Source organism: Takifugu flavidus, chromosome 8, assembly GCF_003711565.1.
Source record: "Takifugu flavidus isolate HTHZ2018 chromosome 8, ASM371156v2, whole genome shotgun sequence".
Lineage (NCBI taxonomy): Eukaryota > Metazoa > Chordata > Actinopteri > Tetraodontiformes > Tetraodontidae > Takifugu > Takifugu flavidus.
Genome location: NC_079527.1, coordinates 8,925,558 through 8,947,503, shown reverse-complemented (window position 1 = coordinate 8,947,503; position 21,946 = coordinate 8,925,558). Strand labels below are relative to the sequence as shown.

The following is a 21,946-nucleotide window of genomic DNA, read 5'->3' as shown; positions in this document are numbered from 1 at the left end:
TCAAGCAACACTAAAGAGTATTTCTTTTGTGTATTCTTGTTCTTTCTTAGATTTCATGGAATGCACTCGCATGAAGCCTTTGCGGCTGCGGCTTCAGGTAGTGACCTATATTACTTCAACATTTTACGTAATCTAGAGACCACATTTCCCTTCCAACTCCCTGGTTATAAAGCTTTGACAACAACGTGTTAACTTTTTTTATTAGAAGTATTAAATCGTTTAATATCGCACAATAGCAGCAATCTCCATTTATTTAGATGTTCAAAACATGGGAGAGATCAGCAAACCAAGTTGCTGGAACCTCATAAAAAACAAACAAAAATACGTTTGCTTGAGATATTTTCTTGCTAAAGGGGCCGGTTGCATTCCCCGCGAATACTACCCAAGTCCAAACAAAGAGCATGAAATGCAGATAAAATCCTATAAGGCATGCTCTCTCAAATATATATATATATATATATATATATATATATATATATAATTATTATTATTATTATTAAACCCATTAACTGCAGAAATAATTTTGGAACATATCAGCGTTTGGAAGATAATTTTGGAAACATGGTTGCAAAGTGTTATTTACACCCATGGCTGCAAAAAACAAAATGGAAAAATTGACCTTGTCAATGTCAAGATGAACTACAGGATGTGTTGACAACACATGCATCGACAACCTGCTGAATATTAATGTTTTCCTTAATGCTTCCGCGTTTTAATTTACGTCTACCTTCTAAAACTGTTGTTGACGTCACATAAAAATACATTTAGATTTTCTTAATCACAAAAGTGAACATGTATTCAAAGCATTTCGAACAAATGAAATATCAGCCGTGAAGGTCGAGCAGCATTATTTTCGTTTGCGCTGGCCTTGCACAGACGTGTTTCAGTGCGTTGGCCCAAAATAGAAGCTCTGAAAGAAGCTTCAGGGCTCGAGCTCCAGAACGAGATATCGTAGAAATTCCTGTTGGGCCACTCGGTGTTTCTGTTGATTTTTCCGTTACAGATGCAGGCTTTTCGAGGCTGAACTCCAGAAACTAGGACATATAGTGCATATAAGAATATTATTCACCGTTTCTGGAGTTTAATTAGATGGCACATTCAAACTTCGCTGCGAGTTGTAAATGTGCTGCACAGAGTGGTGCATAACCTGATGAATAATCCATCATCAAGTGCTTTGAAGTGAGCGAAAGTCAAAGATGAATATTTGACCATCAGCAGAAGTACCTTTCCGCACAACGTTCCTAAAAATGCCAAATAATTCACAGGATTGGCAAAGGTTCTTTGCGATATAAAAATTGTAGTTATTGTGCACGTGCAATTGTTGTGGAAAGAAGAAAATATAGTCAAATAAATGATCACGTGAGTGGTCAAACAGACGCGTTCCAAGCGCCGCGCAGTTTTGCCCAGTCAGTTAACGTAAAAGTGAAGGTGTCCAAACGGTGTCTTAATAGGATCTTCGCGAGGTTCTTCAGTGTTTTCAGGCACTGACTGTCATTCCAACGCCAACAATAAGTTTAAGACTCTTCACAGATTTCACTGCCGCCTTAGAGGCTGTTGAGGGTGCGGCGAGGCTGGAAAACAATTTGATCAGGCAGAAGATTACAGACCAAAACAGTCCTCATAAAGGAATCATGTCAAAATCAATAGGATATTTCTGCGCGCGGTGAAACGATGGACGTTTTATGTTTGGCATTCTACCCATCATCTCACGTTAACGCCCGCGCAACTGTCCACAATCCTCCCGCACACTTCAATGGGAGCGACACTTTCCTGGTTCTCCAGCCGTCCTGGTACCATAAACGGCAGCGGGGTGGCGCGGAAACGCAGACCACATGCCTCACAAGTTCTCTGCGAAGGGCACTGTGAAGCTCACTGACCTTTAGGACGCGGAGACAGATGCCATAAACAGATTTGGGCAGTCTCAAAGTCACGAGAGCTCAAGAGCAGTAAAAGACCAATTGTTAAAAATAAAGAATGAAAATAAATAAAACAATCCCTAAATAAATAGGTCGAATATTTCAAATATTTAAAGAATTGAAATGCCAAAAAAAATAGCTAGATTAAAATGATCCAAAAGTAAATGTAACAAGTTAAATTTCACTGGCCCACGGTGTTTAACTTCCCACCAAGTCGGGTGGAAATAAGGTTCCTGAAATCTTTCACCACAACCTTTTGCAAGCACAAAAGCATACAGTGAAATAAATAAATAACCACGTAGATGTCCCCAATTTGAAGTTCAAGTTAAGCCTGTCACAAAGCGTCTGACACCAGTCAGCAAACAGCAATTTGGCTGAAACACACTTTGAAGGGACGCAGAACTTTTGGCTACATAAACGGACCAACAAATGATTGAAGCTGCGCTCTGCCCGAGATCTGTTTCCGTGTGGAGCCACTAATTCCTTTTCCCAGAGGAGAGTTGTTCCATGAGAAATTAACCAAATGAGCAGTTTCAGAACGTTGTTTCAGCCCTAGACTCGCATTAGTGAGGACTTGTTTCTCTCTATTTCATGTTGCTACGCTGTTGTGCACGTTTCACAACCACAGCGACGCACCAAAATAAAAAGATCAGTGTGTAAAATTAATAAACCAATATAATGTGCTGGTTAATTGTAACGATGTCTGTATTGTCTTTGCAATTATTATCCTATATTTTGGACATAAATTACACTAAATGTTTAAAATTGCAACTGTGCATTTTCACTAAAAAGGAAGCACAAACACCAGAGCCAACGTTAATGTCCCAGCTGGCCAACTGCGCGTGTAATATGAAAATGATCCGAGCTGTTATGAATAAACGACCTCTGGGTGATCAAATCCAACGCTTACAATTGGAAATCGGTCCATTTTTTTCACTTGGTTTGTTATAACATTGTTACACTCTGCATAAAAACATCTTCTACATGCGTGTGCGTGAGCCTGGCTTCGCTTCACAACGACACACCTGGGTGTGTATTCAAGCGTGACGCATCTGTCTTATTGCACAATGCAAATAAGTCATATTCAGAGGCCAGTAAATCTAAAATCTGTGGTCAAATTTAAACAGCCAACTGGAATGTTTATTTTGAAATCCTAAACATCTGATGTACAGGTGTACATGGCGAGGATTTTCCAAAATAAAAACTTCTCAATTTCCTCATGCAATATCTGAATACTCGCCACCACGATGTGCATTTCGAAACAATAATAACAAAATAATAACAGGCATTACTTACATTAATATGGCAAATTCCATTCTTACTATTTTAATTAAAACTTCTGTGAACAAAATCAGCGCGTAATGGCTATTTAAAAAAATTAAAAAATTAAAAAAACTCGTTATGTAGCCGATATTAATTTAAGTTTAAACATTTTGGGGAATAGTTTCAGATCAAATGAAGAGGGTAAGCATTTGAATTCGACATATTGCTTCTTCTGATTAGCAAAATTGAATGCGCTATCTGGAGGTGACTAGGTGTTATTAACCTAATCTTAATTAACTAATGCGTTGTAACCAGTACCAAGAGGCCTGTATTACCAGCGAGCTCAAATCATCTTAGATTTGTGTTATAGTCTTCTATACTGTCAATGATCACCAACGAGCTAACAGAAGGTCATCAAATGGGTCGGAGCAGACGTTCACAGTTGACTGAAGAATCAACATGTGACCTGGACTCAGACACAGCAGCACACCTTCTACTGGACCGGACAAAGACGCATTAATTCCGGGTGGCGATAATAGGCAACGCTACATCTGCGTGCTTTACACTTCCTCTCCAGCAGGGAGAGTATTGTGGATTATCCAAATGGGATTATTGCGCACAGTTCTGCGTAAAAAGGAGCGCATTTTAAATTTCAGAAAGATCTGTGAAAGTATTCATCAGCACGCCTGGTTAGTGCCCATTCCAAGGAGGAAAATAAGAGGTGTTGGAGGTGAAAATGACTGACCGAGGCGCTTTACAATAGGGAGCACTGTAGTGTAACCCTATTACTGTTTTACAGAGCTGTTTAGCTTCTATGTTATAGACTTGCAGCAAGCTGGTGACAATGATTAGGCTGAACTTCAATAGAACCTACAAATCTTAAGAAAAAGAAACTGTAGCAATGTCTTTCCGTTATGAAAACTATTTGTGCTGCCCTTATTTGTTGCACAGTGGTATAAAGAAGGCATTCACCTCAATATGAGTTCTAGAATATTGTGTCAGAGATTTATTTAAAGTTATATATCTGGCTCCATCTTGGGGGGTCTCCTATTGATCATGGTTCACAGCATGCACATTAATGTTGAAACAAAATCCCTTCTCAAGTGTTTCCAAATGTCCCATTAGTGTTCAGATCTTTGTTTCATTACTGCCGTGGGCACACAGTTTAAAACGTTTTAACAGCCAGGTCAAGTAAAAGAATCCGAGTCAGAGAAAGAAATGTTCCAAGCAAAGACGTCAGAGAAAAAAAACCCTTAAGACAGACTGAGAGGCTTTTGGATATTCACTTTTATTGAAGACTTTACGCATATACATTCATATTACTTTTACAAGACAACGTAGCAATCCTTACAAGCGCAAAACGAAAAGGAATGCAATGACAGACGAAATCAAATGACATTAAAGGACAACTATTACACAAAACATGGTTTGTTTAAATGACATGTATGGTAATTTTTTTTAAAAATGACAAAAACATTTTTTCATTTTATAATAAGCCTATATTTTATATTTCCTATATGGAATGATGATGACGTACAAGACGGTCAACATAAAACACTATTACATAGTGAGAACAGATCCTCAAATAGGATGCACATAGTAGCATACATAAGTTCATTTGACGAGGTTATACACGAGTACGAGGTAAGAAAAAGGACAACACTCCGCGCGCTGTTGGCGCAAGTACATTCTAGGCCTGCAAAAGGCCCCCGTCCTTCCAGCTATAAAATGAAAAATTAAAGAATACATTCGTGGTGGTTGAAACGTGTTGGGCGCTCTTTGATTCCAATTTTCTTGCAGGTACGGGGAAATACGTCGCAGGAAAGTGTCCAGCAAAACATGATATGTAGCTATTTCACATCAATAACATGCTGAAAATGCGTTTTACTGGTGGAGGTTTCTCAAACTGCATGACAACGCACCGCACTCCACACGACTTTCAAAGTTTTTACAAAGTTACTTCAGTGCCCTGAAAGCCTCACTCCTGACAGTCACCCAGCACCACGGCTGCCTCGTCAAACCAAATTGACCTAAAATGTTCGATGTACGAAATGTGAAGCCGATATTTCCACTCCGTGACACAATTATTTCCCTTAAACTAACGCAATCTGATCTGTCAGCAGCAGCTCACAGCCGTTTTCACATTCACCCAGCTGAAGAAATGCAACTCAAGCAGGATTCTGTTGAGGCAAGTTGAAAGGCAGTAAAAGTGGGATAAATACCTTTAGAAACTGGTTAGCGCATTGAGAAACGTCATGGCAATTAATTTTTCAATGTGGAGCCATAAAGGAATCGATATGGACCACGCTGCGGTTTGAGTCCTCCCTCCTCCAGACCTCCTGCCCGTGACCATGAACGTGAAAACTAACCAAGGCAGACAAACGTTTCTCTGAGAAAGCAGAGGAAGTATTTGGCAACCGGGAGCTACTGAGTTTCTTCTCTATCAGTTCATGATCTCAGAAGCATGATTGTGCGGATACGGCTTCAGCGCGCCACTCAGTCTTGGTCAGACATGAATATTATCAATTGGCGCCTCGCCTTCTGCATTCAGTCACTAAAAAAAGAACAAAACAGACTTGTTTTTATATGTTTCCCCCCCTAAACAGACCCAATGCCTTGAGGTTTTGTGTCGTGTGTAACGTTGAAGGCGATAATTGAGACGCGCCCTTCACAGACAACACGTCCTCACAGCTTGTGCGATTATATCAGATATGACGACGGACTTGACATGTAGAATTCTGCTTCAAAGGCCATTTGGTGGCTAGTTTTTTTGTTTTTTGGAGGGTGGGGGGCGCTTGTGCAGCCCACATCCGTGAAAAACAAAATACCAGAAAATGTAATAATTTTCTGTAAGTTTAACAATAAAAGACTAAATGAGTGCATGCATTGAAAGAGGCCCTGAGAGAGCACAGAAGGTCTGATTTTTTTTAATTATTTTTTATATATATACTGCTTATCGTTTCACCTTCTTTCACATCTCTAAAAGTAGGCCAACGCTTGCTCTCTCAGCATTAATCTCTTCTTCTTCATCCTGCGGTTCTGGAACCAGATCTTGACTTGTTGGTCGCTGAGGTTCAGGCGGTCGGACAGCTCCCTCCGCCGCTGTCTGGTGATAAACTCATTCATCATGAATTCACCTTCCAGCTCAGCCAGTTGCAGTTTAGAATACGGCTTGCGTTTTTTTCTGGTCCGGGTGTGCATTGGGTACCAGGGAGCAGCTGGAAGAGAGAGGAGAAGGACAGCATTGAGGGATCAGACATCACAGCGGGAGAATCACGCTCCCCTCCCACGTTGTTCAGCCTGCATGTGCTGTTATCATGCTGTGCATCTAGTTAGGGTAACAAATGCATTTTATTTCCGGATTATCGGAAATTACAGTAAGAGCAGCAGTGAATGAACAATTTTGTTGGCCGTTCTATAGAAAGCTGGCATTGTTGCTGCACGTGTAGGCGTACGTACGCAGACACAAACATACAGCCATATTGGATTTGTTTGGACCCCTGGACTGTCATATATGACCTCTAAACCAATTTCAGGAGCACAAGGATACGTCTACTGAAGCTTTTCTTCTACGTTCTCACCCCCCGCGGAGTGCGTCACAGCACAGCGCTTTGTGTCCCGTATTTTATTGTTGCAGTTAAAGTTGCATTAACGTGATAATTAAAGCCTGCGCGCAAATAACCCCACTCGCCTGCTTTTCTTTAGAGAATATTAAGAGACTCTCCGACAGCATAACGACTAATGATAAATCTATTTATGAGCCATTACCAAAAGAAAAGCTATTTTAATGCAGCAGGTTTTTGTTGTTATTTTAAAATTCTTTCTAAATCAGGACTGCAGGTTTTCTTTTGTACGCATCGGTGCGGAATTTGGCAAGGGAGAAGATGCCTGGCGTTATGGACTGGTTGGGTTACCTGTAAGTTTACACAACCACATGGCACGCTAGGTATTTTAGTGCAACCCCTAGTGGCGTTTATGCACCACACAACTAACCTACACTCAGATGCGCAGCAACGAGGAACGAGTCGTGCAACCCTTCATAAAATACCGTTGTAATTTAAGGTTGTTTTTTTTTTTAAATTAAAAAGCCAACTCACCTCCGCTTGCAGTTATGGTGCCTGTGTGGCTTCCCGGTGACACCAGGGTCTGTGTGTCGCTGGATGAAGGCTTGCTCGCCTCGTTTAGCAGGGACGAACTGGAGTCGGACTCCATCGACTGACAAGACGGCGGATCTTGCGTTAGCTGCTCGGTGCCGTAATCGTATTTGGAGAAGGCGACAGTGCTGCCAATGCCGGCGTGCATCCCGTGGTCGGATGTCAACGCTGATGTGTCTCTCGCCCTGTCCTCTCTTTTGAGGCTGCCGCCCCCTGAACAGTTCTCCCTGCTCCCACTGCCGTTGTTGTAATAACATTTTCCATCATCTGCTCTGGTAATCTCACACGACCGATTGAATGAGGGGTTAATAGACACGGGGCTGCTGAAGTAGGACTGAGAGTATCCATTGCACGGCTCCGAAGGGTTCCATGGGAGGGAACAAACATTGTCCCTTCTCGGATAGGAGAGAGACGGCAGCCCCGGCAGCTGTCCCCCCGAAGGTCTAAAATTCGGAAAGTAAAAGGTGTCTCCAGTGTGGATATTTACCAAAGGTCCCACAAACCCTGGATTAAGAAGATTATGCTCGCCCATTTCCGCGGGCCCGACCAACAGCTTCTAGTTTATTGCAATCTGACATTTAACATAGTTAAACCTGGGGGGGCGTCTGATTGGTCACCCTCAAACCACGTGGCCAGGCTAACCCCTGCTGCAAGACGTACCACCCACCCAGCTCATCATAGACAAAACAAAACATTAACTTCTGTATTACAGAGGTTTATATGCTTTTTAAAAATACTATAAACCTTTTTATTAAAATGTAGAATCTTGTTTTCTTTCCTGCTAAAGGAGCAGGTTGTTTCTTGTTTTACACCCGCGGAACTGTCCGCGGTCTCTTTAATAACTTTATTGACTGGTGAAAGTTTCTTTTTTTAAATTTTATAAAGTCTGTGTTTCTTGATGGAGAAAGTGCACATGGCATTCTGTTTTCTGGCGAATGACAGCTGAATTCTGTGTCATATAAAGCCGTGATGCCCCAAGTTTACAAGCTTGTTTTAAGAAAAGACTGATGCTCATTGCCGCACTTCTCTCATATTTACAGTATCAGGGTCAGCAGGTTGAAGCCACCGGCTCTGTAAAAGCCCACGACATTCTACAAGGTGACTTTAGGAGAGCCTATTTCACATATGATCCCCAGTTCACCTTACATGAACAACTTTAACAGATATCTCCTATAAACATTTGCTGCCAAACTCTGGTGGGACTGTTACACTTCTTACAATTCTTTTATATGAGCTTTTATAAGATATCAGAGGACACGCTGATGGGAGTGCAGCACAGAGACGCTGCCGCTAATTAGCTGCATGAGCTCCATCACTGAAGACGCCACTATGGAACGTCACGCTGATTTTAAACAAGAAAAACCGTTGTTTTCTTACGAAGAAAACATCTTCACATAGACCGATCCCCAGTGTACTTTTTATATGGAAATACTGGTCATGATTTGCACATGATGTCTGCACCCAAACCATGGCGCAGACACATTTGATCTCTTTTCTGTAACCTTGAACGGTCAGCCGTCGTCTTTTGGCTTTTTCATTTCATAAAACTTGCATATAATGAATTAACATGTCGTTATAAAAGAGTAAAACAACTCTAAGAAGACTTTTCTTCTCGCTAATATGTATTTTCCTTCTGAAAATCTTCTTTAATCACGAGCTGTGCGGGTAAGTCGCAGTGATTGTGATTCCAAATACGCCACAAATGCAAAAGTAAGAAAATCAAGACACGACGCAATTGATTTATAAGCGTAGGAGCAAAAAAAAGATGGATTGTGCCAAATGCAATTCTAGCAGGAGAAATAATCTGGGGGAAAGGCACTTAAATGATGAGGAAGCGCCATAGCTGCCAGTGACATCAACTACTGTAACTTAAAACAAAAGCATGCAGATTTACAATAATATATTTAATAGATTTCTCTCGCAAATACACAATATAATTTAAGTAGCAAACTGGTGAGATATCCTAAAGTGAATATTTGAGCTAATAAATTAGGCACGGGCTGCCAGTGTGGCGCTGGTTCTGTGCCACAAATGTGCCAGTCGTGTGTTATGTGAGAGCATTAACATTTATGTAAACATTGGTAACGATTTGCAACCCAGTCGATATTTGAGAGGCGTATCTGTCACTTAGAGCGACCATCCTACTTAACCCAAAGACGCAAAGCCTCCCTCCAGCCTGAAATAGACTGAACAAATATCAAATGTTTGAACTGGAGAAGCTCTTGAAGATCCGTTGCGGTTCCCTCCTGCCCCGGTGCTTCTCCTGTCGCTGCACATTCTGACATCCACTCGGTGTCAGTGCGGCACCGGGGCGTCAGGGCTCATCCTGTGGCTCAGAAGAGGAGAACCGCGGTATCACTTCCTCTTCCTGCCACCACAAGTAGAATAGCGCACTGAAATGTTGACATTAAAATGGCCCGGATGGTCGATCTAGGCAGGCTTTTACCTCGGGGAAAAGGCCGTGCGCTGCGCCTCCGATCAGCATTCAGAACAACTGTCCTATGATTCACGCGTCCAACAAGGACATTCTTCTTTGTACCAAATCTGTCTTTAAAGCAGAACTCGGTGGAGAGTGAGAAGCACCGTCAAGGTCACTGCCTAGTACAACGTCTGCGACATGTTGGAATGACCCTCCTGGATTCCAGCCGTCCTGTCCAGACAGTCCAATCGGCCGAACAAAGAGCTTTGCTCGCCTTTTCTGTCTGCCTGCAGGATGCCTCTGTTACAGCCCTGCGCATTCCTTTAAAAGCTTCCTTTGAGGAAAACAAACCACGAAAGGAAACCTAAAGAAAACAATGAGGTTGAAAGGTTTGAATAAAAGAGGTTTTCCTACAAATATTTTATATTTACTGGTTAAACTTTAGGATAAATACTGTTTATTTTGGTTCTGATTGTGAGGAGAATAAGAATGAGTTTCTTTTCTGTGAACAATGCTATCAAGATGCAAATTAAATAATCCCGCCAGAATTACAATTAGCAGTTTGATGGTAAAATGACAAGATTATTTGTACAAATAGACGATGATATTAATGCCCTATTTAAAATGTTTTTGTTTCAAAACCTTAGTTTCAAAACTTTTATAACACTCGTGAATAAACCTTCCCCGTGTGTGTGGATGTGTGTGTGTGTGTGTGTGTGTGTGTGTGTGTGTGTGTGTGTGATCAGTAAAACGAAATGCAAGCTACATTAACTATGTTCTTATCCAATTAAATATTGCAAATATTAGTGATAGAAGTGTTCTTTCTAAACCAACAACAACTGACACAAATAAATAAAATCCTGATTAGCAACAAAACGCTGAAATTAGTTATCAGTTATTAATTCATCTTTGTTGTCCTGTTATATTTCCTGATAATCGGCAAAAAAAACCCTCAAAAGTAGACGAGTACATTTGAAAATAATACTTACACAGTATGATAAAACGGGATGTGTACAACTGCTAGAAGATATTGTAATGAAATAAACTGTTCTGCCAAGGTTTTCTGTATGACTGGAGAGAACGTGGAGAAAGCTTCAAAAGGCAAAAGAGAAACAAGAATTCTTAAATGCATTCAAAAGTGACCATAAAATTAAAATAAATAAATAAAATAACATAAAATATCCTCGGATTTAAGTAAAATTTGTCAGGTGGCGATCAAATGATCAAAAACCTTCCTTGAGCTAAACCACTGGCAGCACTTCCTGACATTTTCCTCTGGTCACCAGCAGAGGCTATCAGCCTCCTGTCTTATGGCTCCACGGCCTGCAGCTTTCTCTTCCACACGCGCACGCGCACGCACACAAACGCAGACACGCACAGAAATGCAGACACATAGCTACACAAACAAACGAACGCGTACACATACAGAATCGTCTTGGAAGCTCTGAAATTATTCTTACGTAAAAAAAAAAAAAAAAAAAAAAAAAAAATAATATATATATATATATATACAAGTATTATACTCTTATGTAGAACAATCGTTTGTGTTGAGTGAATTTGGGGGGGTATCATTGAACCGTGTGCCGTTTGAGACAATTCATCAAATATTATTGTGTAAATTTAATTCTTCACTAACGTGTAAAACTTGACAAACTCAATATGATTCTTGACTGTAGGAAATGTTCTTATTTTTGTGCAAATCTGAATATTTCAGCATTGTATATGACATGCTGGGCCGATTTGACAGTAAATTTGTTTTAATTTACTTAGCGCAAATATCACCCATTACTGTAGATGATAACAAAAAAGGATAACCAACTATAGTGTCCTACTCTTTTAAATAACTTTCATAAAATATGTAATTCAATATATATTTGAGATCTTTTCTCTTTTTTTCTACGAATTAAAACACCTTTAAAGCAACCTTGTTTTCACGGGGAGCAAATTGATGAGCAAATTATTTCAGAGAACACAATTATGCTAAATATTTTTTTGTGTGTTTTTACTCAATGTACCTGGTTGTTTTAAAAGTTAAAAACTTAAATAAAAAAAAGTCTATGCTGGCCTACTCCACAGAAGCAAGAAAGCGGTCGTACCTTTAATGGTTCGAGTGTGGCCGACGTCGTATTTTCACTTCCTCTCGGTGTGTGGACATTGTGGATTCATGCTGGGGATACTGATGGTGTTAGTGTGAGACGTCAAAAGTCATACCTGACCCTTCACACACGCACACCTCATGACGAGTGAATGGAAGTGCGGACGATTCCACAGACTTGAGCCAGAACAACAACTTTTTACGGGACTTCTGGGTCCAGAGAGCCCAAATGTTCCTACAATAGCTCTGCGAGATGGTCCGAAATTCGGGTCAGAGGATATCACCGCAATTCCCCCTTTTATGTATTTATGGCGTGCCATTAAGTCCGACTGTCTAGACAGGGAAATAACACCTTGTTTGCCTACAAACAAACCATCGGCGTTGGTGTCCAGCCCCCTATTTATTATTCACAATCTGCTGTGATGTCAAGGTCAAAGCGACAGCATAGTCATGGTCAAGGGTAAACCAGCACAGCCAGAACTTTCCATTAGGATTGAAAATCCAGACAGAAAACACCCTTGAAATGTCCGGCAGCTTGGATTCTAGTGAACAAGCTGAAAACTCCTGTAGAGTTGTGGAAAGTGGCAAAAACCCCGCAAAGGCGCCTGCGTGCAAAGCTCCGCAAACAACATTTTAGACTTATATACTTATTGCAAAAAAACAATAAATCCAGAGGCTCTGATTGCTAGTATTGAACTCAAATACAAATAATAATGTTTTTTGTTTTTTAAAATACCGTCTATCAAAAACCTCATTATTTTAGGTCGGTGTATATCCTGAATCCTTAAGACTGCAGCTGTTTAATATCTTTTTCATCTAAACCTTTTCTTTTCTCATATAACTTCAAGTAACAAATTGTCGGATTCAGATCTTATTATAAATCCATTAAAATATAAATAATCAAGAATGATATGTCGATGGAAAACCGCACATATTAGAAAATAGTTTGGTCCACGGTGTGACATTGCGTGTGTTGGTGTCACGGTGGAGTTAAACAAAATCAGATTAGAGGTTTGGAGATGGACGCACCATCATCTGCACAACCCCTTCGCGCACTATTACAGCAACATCCGGTTTGCAAAATGATTAATCAGACCCAAAGTGTATGTGAGTGTTGGCAAATTGCATTATGAAATGGTTCAAATGTTGTGTAAAGCAGAAATTGCCAGGTTAAATCACAACCCAAAATAAATCTGACTTTATTCTTCGGACAACTTCGGACACGGGGCAGGTAGTCCGTCATCAATACGGTATCTGATTTGTACATTGTCTATTCCTTCCTAGCAATCGGTAGATAATTTTAAGGAAAGATGCTGCTGCTGCTGCTGCGGGGATCCGAGCGCTGAGAAATGGCTCAAAACCAAGTACAGGAAAAAATCTGAGCAAACAATGTTTTGTTTCTTTGTTTCTTTTGAACCACAAATTCAAACGAGCTGAAATATAATGAATCATTTGTCCGGAAATGTTCCATGCACTCAAGAATTGCGTGTAATCAATTGATCAGCTGCCGTTCCCATTAACTAGACTCCAGCATGTCCACCAATCTTAATCAAGCACTCTGCAGTCTGCACTCGCGCTTCCGCTGCTCCTCAGACTCCAACACGAAGAACGAAGACGACTGCGGCGGCCAGAGCCTCTTAATGACACTGGAAACGAAAAGGAAACTCTTCAAGTAAAAGCTGATTGTCATTTTCATATCATTTATTTATGAAACACGTTACCAGTACGTAATTCAAACACCACAATACAGTTCACATACTGCACGAAAAGTTGAAATGACAAGGCTTCGGGTTACAAGGAGTGTGATAAACTGCGCCTCTACACTAACAAATATAAAAAATAAACTAAAAAGGGGTTTGTGCATTTATGTGTAATACTCAAAGACTTTAATGGTGTACAGTCATTCCAGTTGCATGACAGAATCCTTCACGGACAAAGGAAAACACACAAGTTGGGGATATTCCAGTTTACAGTTCCGTCATAGATAATATGAATTAAATAGCAAGAGCATCGCACTGTACATTGACAAATTTGAGGCCTTTGTTTAGGATTTAAGTGAAAACATCCCCCCATTTATTTGTTTGTTTGTTTGTTTTTACTCCATTGTCCTTGCTGAGAGATTAAAATGTTAAACTCTTGAGTTCATGACACAATAATTCCACATGTCCATATGGCGATTTCTGTTCGTGGTTGTTGTTGGGTTTCTGTCAAAAATGACAAGTCTGGAGTTGTACTGGTCTCATCCCAACAAGGTGAAATGGCATCGGTCCAGTTGAAATTTGTCTTGGAAGAAAACACGCAATGCTTGTCAATGAAATACGGACAGTTTTAAATATTATATATATATTTATATATGTACATTTATATAAAACAAATGTGACGTTATTTTTCAATATTTTTCACAGTTTTAGAGCATCATCTCTGAACTGGGAACGACAGGCGTGATGGCGTCGATGGAGTTGATGGAATTTAAATTAAAGCATGAACGCAGCCAAACGCTGCTCTTCAGTTCTTCTTTCAGTACAAGAGGTAAATACGTGGCGTGATGGAAGATAAGAGCTGCAGTTTCAAAAGGAGGTCACGGATGATATCAAGTGGTGTGCATGTGGCTGCTCTTGGATTTGCTGATGAACTTTTTTTCTTTCACTCGTCGGTTCTGGAACCAGATGGTGACCTGGCGCTCAGAGAGGTTGGTGGCGGCGGAGATGCGTCTCCTCTTATCTTTGGTGATGAACTTGCTGGCGGCGTACTCCTTTTCCAGCTCTTTTAGCTGGATTTTGGTGTAAGGGACGCGTTTTTTGCGCCCTCGACGGTAGCTGCTGACCTCGGGCTGTAGTGGCACCACGTCTGCGAAGAGAAGAGCAAATCATGAGGATCTGCGTACTAAAACGACGTTGATCCACTTCTACAAGTGACTGTACATTTTTCCCAACAACGAATCACATATGCGTCCCTATTTCTGTTTCAGATTCGCCAGTCTTGCCGTGTCACCCATCCTAGGTGCCTTTAATATCCTGACACAATTCAGCATTGTTCCTTAATCTCCCCCTAGTCTCAGGAGTGTTTTAGACGTGAATCTACTAAGGTTCTAATATTAACTAGACCCATTGTGCCAGTCAATTTCATGGCAAGAGCGGTAATAATATCAAACCCACAATCTCTCAACTGTCAGTGACTCAAACCAGAAAAGAATTATAATCGCCATAAAATTAACATGTATGCGGGTACGTACAAGTTGGGCAGATTTCCCGAATGAAGTGTTCAAAACGTGGATCAAAAGCCACAAAGGCCTTTGGCAAAGGAAACCATAACAGTTCCGCTAAGAAAACTTTGTCAGATTTTTTTTGTTTTTTTTTTTGGTCTTTCTCAACGCTACACCTGAGAACTACTCCGCCAAAAGGAAACATGACAGGGCACGTAAGAAATAGTGGAAGGAGGAGAGGCATATTTTTTAACCTCCGTGTAATTTAACAATTGCTTAAAGCTGCATACTATTTTGTTGGATCGCGCTGTTTACCGTTTTCATCTAACCAAAGGCGTATCAGTAGCTCATTATTGTTTACCAATTAATATCTTGTGAATTGAGGCTAAATGTTGTTAATTATCAATTCGACGTATATTTATAAAGCGTTATGGTGTGTGTGTGTGTGTGTGTGTGTGTGTGTGTGTGTGTGTGTGTGTGTGTGTGTGTGGTGTGTGTGTGTGTGCGCGTGTGTGTGTGTGTGTGTCGGATGGGGTGAGTGACACGGAACAACTCGCAGGATGTGTGCGCGCCCTTCGTACGACGTGGCCGCGCTTGCGTTGCGTGTTCACGTGTGTTTTAAAGTAAACGCCTGGACACAGGGTGTGGAACAAGTGCAGAAACCTGAAAAGAGCCCCAGATGAATTGAAACTAGCTACGGGTTCCACAAAGATATAGTATTCTCGCGTGCTAAGCAATCAAAGACAGTAAACATGTTGTTCGGCCCTGGAGAGCGCCATTAAAGACCATCGCTGCTGTACATATACAGCAAAACAAAGGAAAACGTGATCAATAGTTGTGAACCTTTGTACTTCAGTGCTGATTGCAGAATAAATGTTTGGTAAATGAGTCGTGAGATATCGAGAAGACGGTGGACACGACGCACGGCGCAGAGATTTATTAGCACTATCCAAGCACAGCAGGCTAGCATAGTCACTATATTGTCACACGGGGCAAAGGTATGCTGTGGTTATCCATTACATCCCATGTTCTTCAAATTGAATTACAGTTGTCATATGACTTCAAAGGAAAAATAATTGTAGCCCAAACTTTAGGTTTAATGGCCTATAAAAGCAGAAAAAATACCTTCACGTTGGAGCGCCTATTTTATTTACTATTCAGATGTTGGTTTTCAGATTTCTCAGTAAATATCTGGTGTTTCTAGTAATAATGCTATTTCTGCACAGTCCACAGAATGTTTATGTCAGCTGACATTGCACATGACATTTGGATGATTATTCAGGAGACTTCAAGCTTCTGTTATTCTGTAAGATGATCCAGCAGCAATAAATGAATACATTGTTAAATGAACTACAACAACACGCTACAACAAATAATAAAATGTGTGTAACAGCGTTATGAATGTGATGATATATTTTAGGTCTTATTATTGTGGAATAATTCTGCAAGAGTGCTGTACAAACACAATGATTTTAAAAAAATAAATATCTGTCCTTACCAGGAAAAGGGGATTTCCAAAGATGAGTGGACTGCGTTTGCTCTTTGGAGCAGTACACCTGCCCATCCCAGCCATTGGAGAGCGCCCAGTGCTGGTAGCCCTCCATGGGGATCAGTGCGTCGTGTCGCGGTTCCGGGTGGGCACTGATACTGGGCACTACCGACACGTCGAGATATCCAGGAACAGCCTGGTAAGAGCTCGCGAAGCTCGGGTAGAATGCAAACTCTTTGGCCCTGGAAGACAGTTCCTCAGTCGGCAGCGCGCTGCTGGGTTCGGCATATTTTTCTGCGGGATGATACGAGCAAGGCTTCTGCTGCAAGTTCACGTTGTGCGAATGAGACAATCTGCAGCCGTAATAGGGGTTTCCAAACGGATAACCGTAGCTTAAAGATGCACTCGACGAGGTCTGCGGTGCGGGGCACTGTCGGCCGGTGTCCGGAGAGGAAATATCCGAGTAGACGGAGCCCTGGTGGGTCGCTATGGTGCCAGAATGTCTTCCGAGCGCGGGGTGCGACATCAGGTCCCTGCAGTGGGTCGCAGGGCAATTACCGCTCAGTCCCTCCATTGTTTGGCTTTTATTCTGGTTGTTTTCATTCGGGCTTTTTTCATAAACGTACATCAAGGTGTCCGCCCAGCGTGGATGCAGGACCAGCGAAGTCGTCATATCAGGGGCTGCCGATGCTTTTTAAAAGTCGACTACTCCAAGACGGACACCTCATTTCCAACTACATTTTACACCAGGCGCATGCGCACACCGGCGCCTCGTGCGTCCACTTCATTAGGGATGTGGCACGTGATACGCTAACAAGTCCTACGAGATTGGGCTGGTGAGTTGTGGCGGAGCAGCCCTTTAAAGGCCCACTGCCTCGCGTGTCAACGTTTTTCCTCGCGCAATCCCGAGTTATATCGTTGGCTTAAATCACGAGGACCCAAAACCTTAAAGGGGAGTTTGGACACTGTAGACCCGGGGAAAAACAACTCGGCAGACTTATAAGCACATATGCAACACATATTGTCAGTATCGATTATATGCATGTCTTCTGAAGTCGTGCAATATGTACACATATTATGTGTATCAGTTAATATTGAGTGTAAAAATTGGTCCAATTTATTTATTTAAAAGAAAATAAAACCCACGGTTGGACTGAAAAATGAATGTTTCAGCAAGTAGAAAGTAATTCCCACTGGACTGTGCTCGAAGTCCATGTCTTTTAAGCAAAGAACGACGCAATTATTTGCGTCTGCGGGTGTCCGCTCCACCTGAAGAACCAAGTGGATCTCCGGCGACATTCAACTGTGTTTACAAATGCCATTAAATAAGCAGATTGTCTATTTATTTTGTTAAATAGGACCTTTAACGAAAAATGCCATGCCAGCACGGAAGACCAGATGAATTCTAAACTGTTAATTCAAACAAATCAAACATTTCGGGAAGAATATTTAAATATAAAAGTACAGTAATCAGCAGATTATTTCATGAGCCCTTTCAAGGCATGCTTGTATATTAATATTCTATCCTACACCTTTTTAGTTAAGGTCTAAAAGCTTTTAAATAATACAGCAGCAAGATGACTATTGAAATAAATCAGTGCTTTGCTTCCGCCTCACTAAACTATTCATAAAATGGGATGCTCATCTAATTACAGACACTCTTGTATAAACGTGGACCTGTTTCACTAAGAACATTCTTGTTTTACAAGCAAGGTTTTAAAGAATATAATCATTAACCAAACAACCCTGAAGAATCTCAAAATGCTTTTTCATCAGTTCTGGGTTTTTCAGGAGCCACAATTTCGTCCACCCTTCCTAAAGTTGTGTTTTTAAGTTTGAAATATTACCCACACAAATGGCCCTCAAAGTATCCATAAAAAGGCTTGTGAGTCAGTCAAATCGCCAGCTACGAGCTGACCAGGCGGAGGGTGCCTCGTCTTCCCAACATTTCGACCGCTGAGTCGCCTGAGGAAGAACCAGGCCGCTGCATGTAGCTGCCAGAGGAAGTTAGAGCCCTATCCTTTCGCCGACACAGGCCATATACTTCTTTTGTCTCGGGGAAATTGCAAATACGACTGGACCCATCCAAATGGCAGCTGCACGGAAGTCCAAGGTCAAGGTAAAAAAAAACCACGCAGACAAACAGGGTCGTAATGAGAGTCTAGACAGACAAGAATGAACTTCAGCCAGCAGCAGGTATTTAGAGACCCCCACTCAGATACACACGCTGTGGAAGAGAGAAAAACAAAAGCCAGCATCGTTCCCTTTTAATAATTTAGTTATTTACTGAGGGTAACAGAAAGCAAAAACATCACGAGGAGATGAGTTCAGCTGCATGTGATGATTATGAGCTGAGACAGGGCGAAGACTTTAGTGAAGATTTGAAGACAACAGCGGACGGAGTTTCAACGTTGGTGGGCGCCAAATTCTGATATAGGATGTGCGAGTCTCTCTCTCTCTCCCTCTCTCACACACACACACACGCACACACACACACACACACACACACACACACACACACACACACACACACACACACACACACACAGGCTTATACAATTAGCCAAGCTGGAAATATTAGATTTTCCTATTTGCACATATCAGTATTCACTTTAGGACAGATTGGAAATCTTGTGTTCCAAATATGTAGTTTTATATGAAAAAAACATAACCGCTATTGTGTATCTATTTGCAAAAAAAATATTAGATAACGTTATTTATGCATTCTTACATAAATGTGTCTGGCGTATTTCCAGTACATATGCGCAATGCCTGTCATACGCAGCCCACTCTTAAATCACACGCATACCACTGCTAATGCTTTAGCCAGGAGCTAATATCCCACACAGACACCCAAGTGGAGGATGTCAGACTTTTAATGGTTCATTCTTCTTTATGTTTTCATAATATTTGAACATACTTTTATTAAAAACGTCTTCTGTCTACTTGCTACTATATTTTTACTTTGATGGTACTTTAAAGTGTGACCTGCTGTATTTAATAATGTTTTTAAATAAGCATAATCAGCAATAGTACATGCAACACATTCAAAATGAGTTCATCAGTCCAAAAAAATCACTGGTCCACCATTAGAATATGGTTAATACATTTTCAGTGTTGTTACGTATATAGACAGCTGTAACTTTTATTTTGTGACCCAAAAATATATGAGGGGAAAGGAATAAAACTCATTCAATAGTTTTCAGCTTCTAAACCAAACGACAAAAGATGCTTTCGTGTTTAAATACGAAAGAATAACGAATAGCTCGTCTTATTTGCCAGCACAAACAACTCTACAGAAAAAAAGAAACCGTAAAAAAGAAACCATGACACCGACATGTTGGTGTAAATATCCGCACAACTAAGCATGTCCTTTCAGTCAAGCCTTGTCAGATGGAGTCGGCGGAGGTCTGTGGGGGAGGGGCGAGACTCCATCTCCACATAAATGCTGTATATACCTGCAGAAACAGGCTGCAAGAGCGCACGGCCCAGTCCCTATGTCTAATGTACGCGCACACTCTTACACTAACTGCGTGTTCTGCATTGGATACCTTTTAAAACTACATAGATAAAAGTATTGTGGCCTAGAGACTCAAAAACATATTGATAAAAAAAGTCATGTACATGATCAATTCTGTTAGGGTTCCGGAATGACGTCATATAGTCAGAACAAATTGGCCAAAAATGTCAAATGTACTACTGGTGCAATTGAAAAAAAAGATCTGGCCGATCAGGAGAGTGATGAAGACCCTTCTCAATCATTGAGAAGGCAGAGAATATTCCAAAGTGCAAACGTGCACAGTCTGCACACATAGGTTTAGATGCAGCTCCGAAATCAAACCATATTTAAAATCCAATAAATCCAGACACCTATGGGCGATGCTGACAACACAAGCCTTCCCCGATAGAACAAAACAACCAAAACACAAATACAGAAATTAAAATAAGACCTATGGAACAAACATCGGACCACGAGCCGTCCCGCCTAATTAAATCATGTCCTCCCACACTATAGAGTGTTGGGGGTTTTTTGGATGTAGAAGAGATGCGTGCGTTATGCTGCGAATGTGTGCCTGTTTGTGTATTTGTGCGTATGGAGGTGGAGGGTAGTGATTGGAAAAATACGAAATTAAAAACATCTCACTTTCTCAATATAACGTTTCTGTTACTAAGGAGTTTCCTTTACAGTTCCATTACAACAGAACTGTTCGGAGACTCAAAACGTCACAGCTGAGACCAGCAGACAGCACCAGCACTGAGATAAATACTGAAAAGAGTAGCGGAACATGGGCTACGCGTTGGCCATGTTGTCCGTAAAAGAAGATGACATTGTTGAGATGGCGTCCGGAAAATGATTTGAGATTTAAAAACACAGGCCCCGCAGTAACACGCCAGACTCTGTTGGGATATTCTGGATAACATGGAGCAACGTTTCGGTTTCCAACCAAGTCACAAACAGTTTGTCAAAAATATCCAGTGGACGGAGGAGACCACGCAGAGGTGCAGGGGGGACAACACCCCCTCTAGATTGAAGTTATCCACCTTTCTGTGTGTGAAACAAATGTAATCTTTACGAAGTTAACCAAAGTACTGTTGAGTGCGTTTATGAAAAAGGAGATCTGCAGATTAAGCGTCACTGAAATTAAGTAGATTCTTTAACGCACTGGTGGATTTTTATGATCATTATCACGAGGTAAATCTATCCTTTTCTTTATCAGTCAGACACGGCGAGTATAGCGGGTGTGTGTTTATCATAATCCACACAGCAGTTTAAACCTGATTTATGTGTAAACTGAGTTGTTCAAAACCATCCAGAGAGGAGTCCATGCTAGCCGCAACATTAAGGAGATCAAAACAAACCGTATCTTAAATTCAAAACGTATCTTAAACGCATTTAATTTGGTATAAACATGTACGTTAGCTGTTCATTGTTGGAATCGCCAGGATTCCATCTCTGCTGTGTCGTGTTGAAGCATCTCTGCACGATGCAGAGTCACAGATTCGAGGGAAATGAGCGTCTATTTTCACTGGAGTGTTTTGTCGTTGTTGTTGTTGTTGTTGTTGTTGTTGGTGGGGTTTTTTGTTTCAGACGGAAACATTTGCAGTCGTGCGATTTGGAAAATTGGTTGCACGTGCTGAATCAAGCAATTCCAAACATTTAAATGTAATGTCTTAGATAAAACGGGTCATATTTTGTTATCCATGTCAGCAAAATTGAAAAAAAACAGTATTTTCTCCGCCAGATAGCGAGTAAAGACCATATATATTGACCATATTTATGCAATTAAGTAACTCCATTGTTCACGTCTTCTTCAGCTACATTGTGGTTCTGAACCTGACGATAAATTATTGCCAAATTGCCCGTGTTAGATTGTTCTCTTTAATTATATTCTCGGTCTAAAAAGTCG

General features: G+C 41.0%; 2 protein-coding genes across 2 annotated transcripts; both read right to left on the bottom strand.

Annotated features, from left to right (window-relative positions):
• Positions 1–4,451: 4,451 nt before the first annotated feature.
• Positions 4,452–7,911, bottom strand: hoxc12a (homeobox C12a). Its single transcript, XM_057041793.1, has 2 exons — positions 7,277–7,911; positions 4,452–6,397 (listed from the first exon to the last, which is right to left on the bottom strand). The coding sequence occupies exons 1-2, from the start codon at positions 7,863–7,865 to the stop codon at positions 6,159–6,161; spliced, it is 828 nt and encodes a 275-aa protein (XP_056897773.1). The 5' UTR covers positions 7,866–7,911; the 3' UTR covers positions 4,452–6,158.
• A 5,630-nt stretch (positions 7,912–13,541) lies between these two features.
• hoxc13a (homeobox C13a) lies at positions 13,542–17,266 on the bottom strand. The gene is made up of 2 exons (XM_057040769.1): positions 16,548–17,266; positions 13,542–14,694 (listed from the first exon to the last, which is right to left on the bottom strand). The coding sequence occupies exons 1-2, from the start codon at positions 17,209–17,211 to the stop codon at positions 14,438–14,440; spliced, it is 921 nt and encodes a 306-aa protein (XP_056896749.1). The 5' UTR covers positions 17,212–17,266; the 3' UTR covers positions 13,542–14,437.
• Between the last annotated feature and the right edge of the window lie 4,680 nt (positions 17,267–21,946).

What these genes read in the sequence shown, in the direction of transcription:
- hoxc12a (XM_057041793.1), bottom strand. Translation starts at nt 7,865, where the DNA reads ATGGGCGAGCATAATCTTCTTAATCCAGGGTTTGTGGGACCTTTGGTA. An exon ending in CACCATAACTGCAAGCGGAG is followed by an intron (nt 6,398 to 7,276) that starts GTGAGTTGGCTT and finishes TCTCTCTTCCAG; the next exon opens with CTGCTCCCTGGTACCCAATG.
- hoxc13a (XM_057040769.1), bottom strand. Translation starts at nt 17,211, where the DNA reads ATGACGACTTCGCTGGTCCTGCATCCACGCTGGGCGGACACCTTGATG. An exon ending in TTGGAAATCCCCTTTTCCTG is followed by an intron (nt 14,695 to 16,547) that starts GTAAGGACAGAT and finishes TTCTCTTCGCAG; the next exon opens with ACGTGGTGCCACTACAGCCC.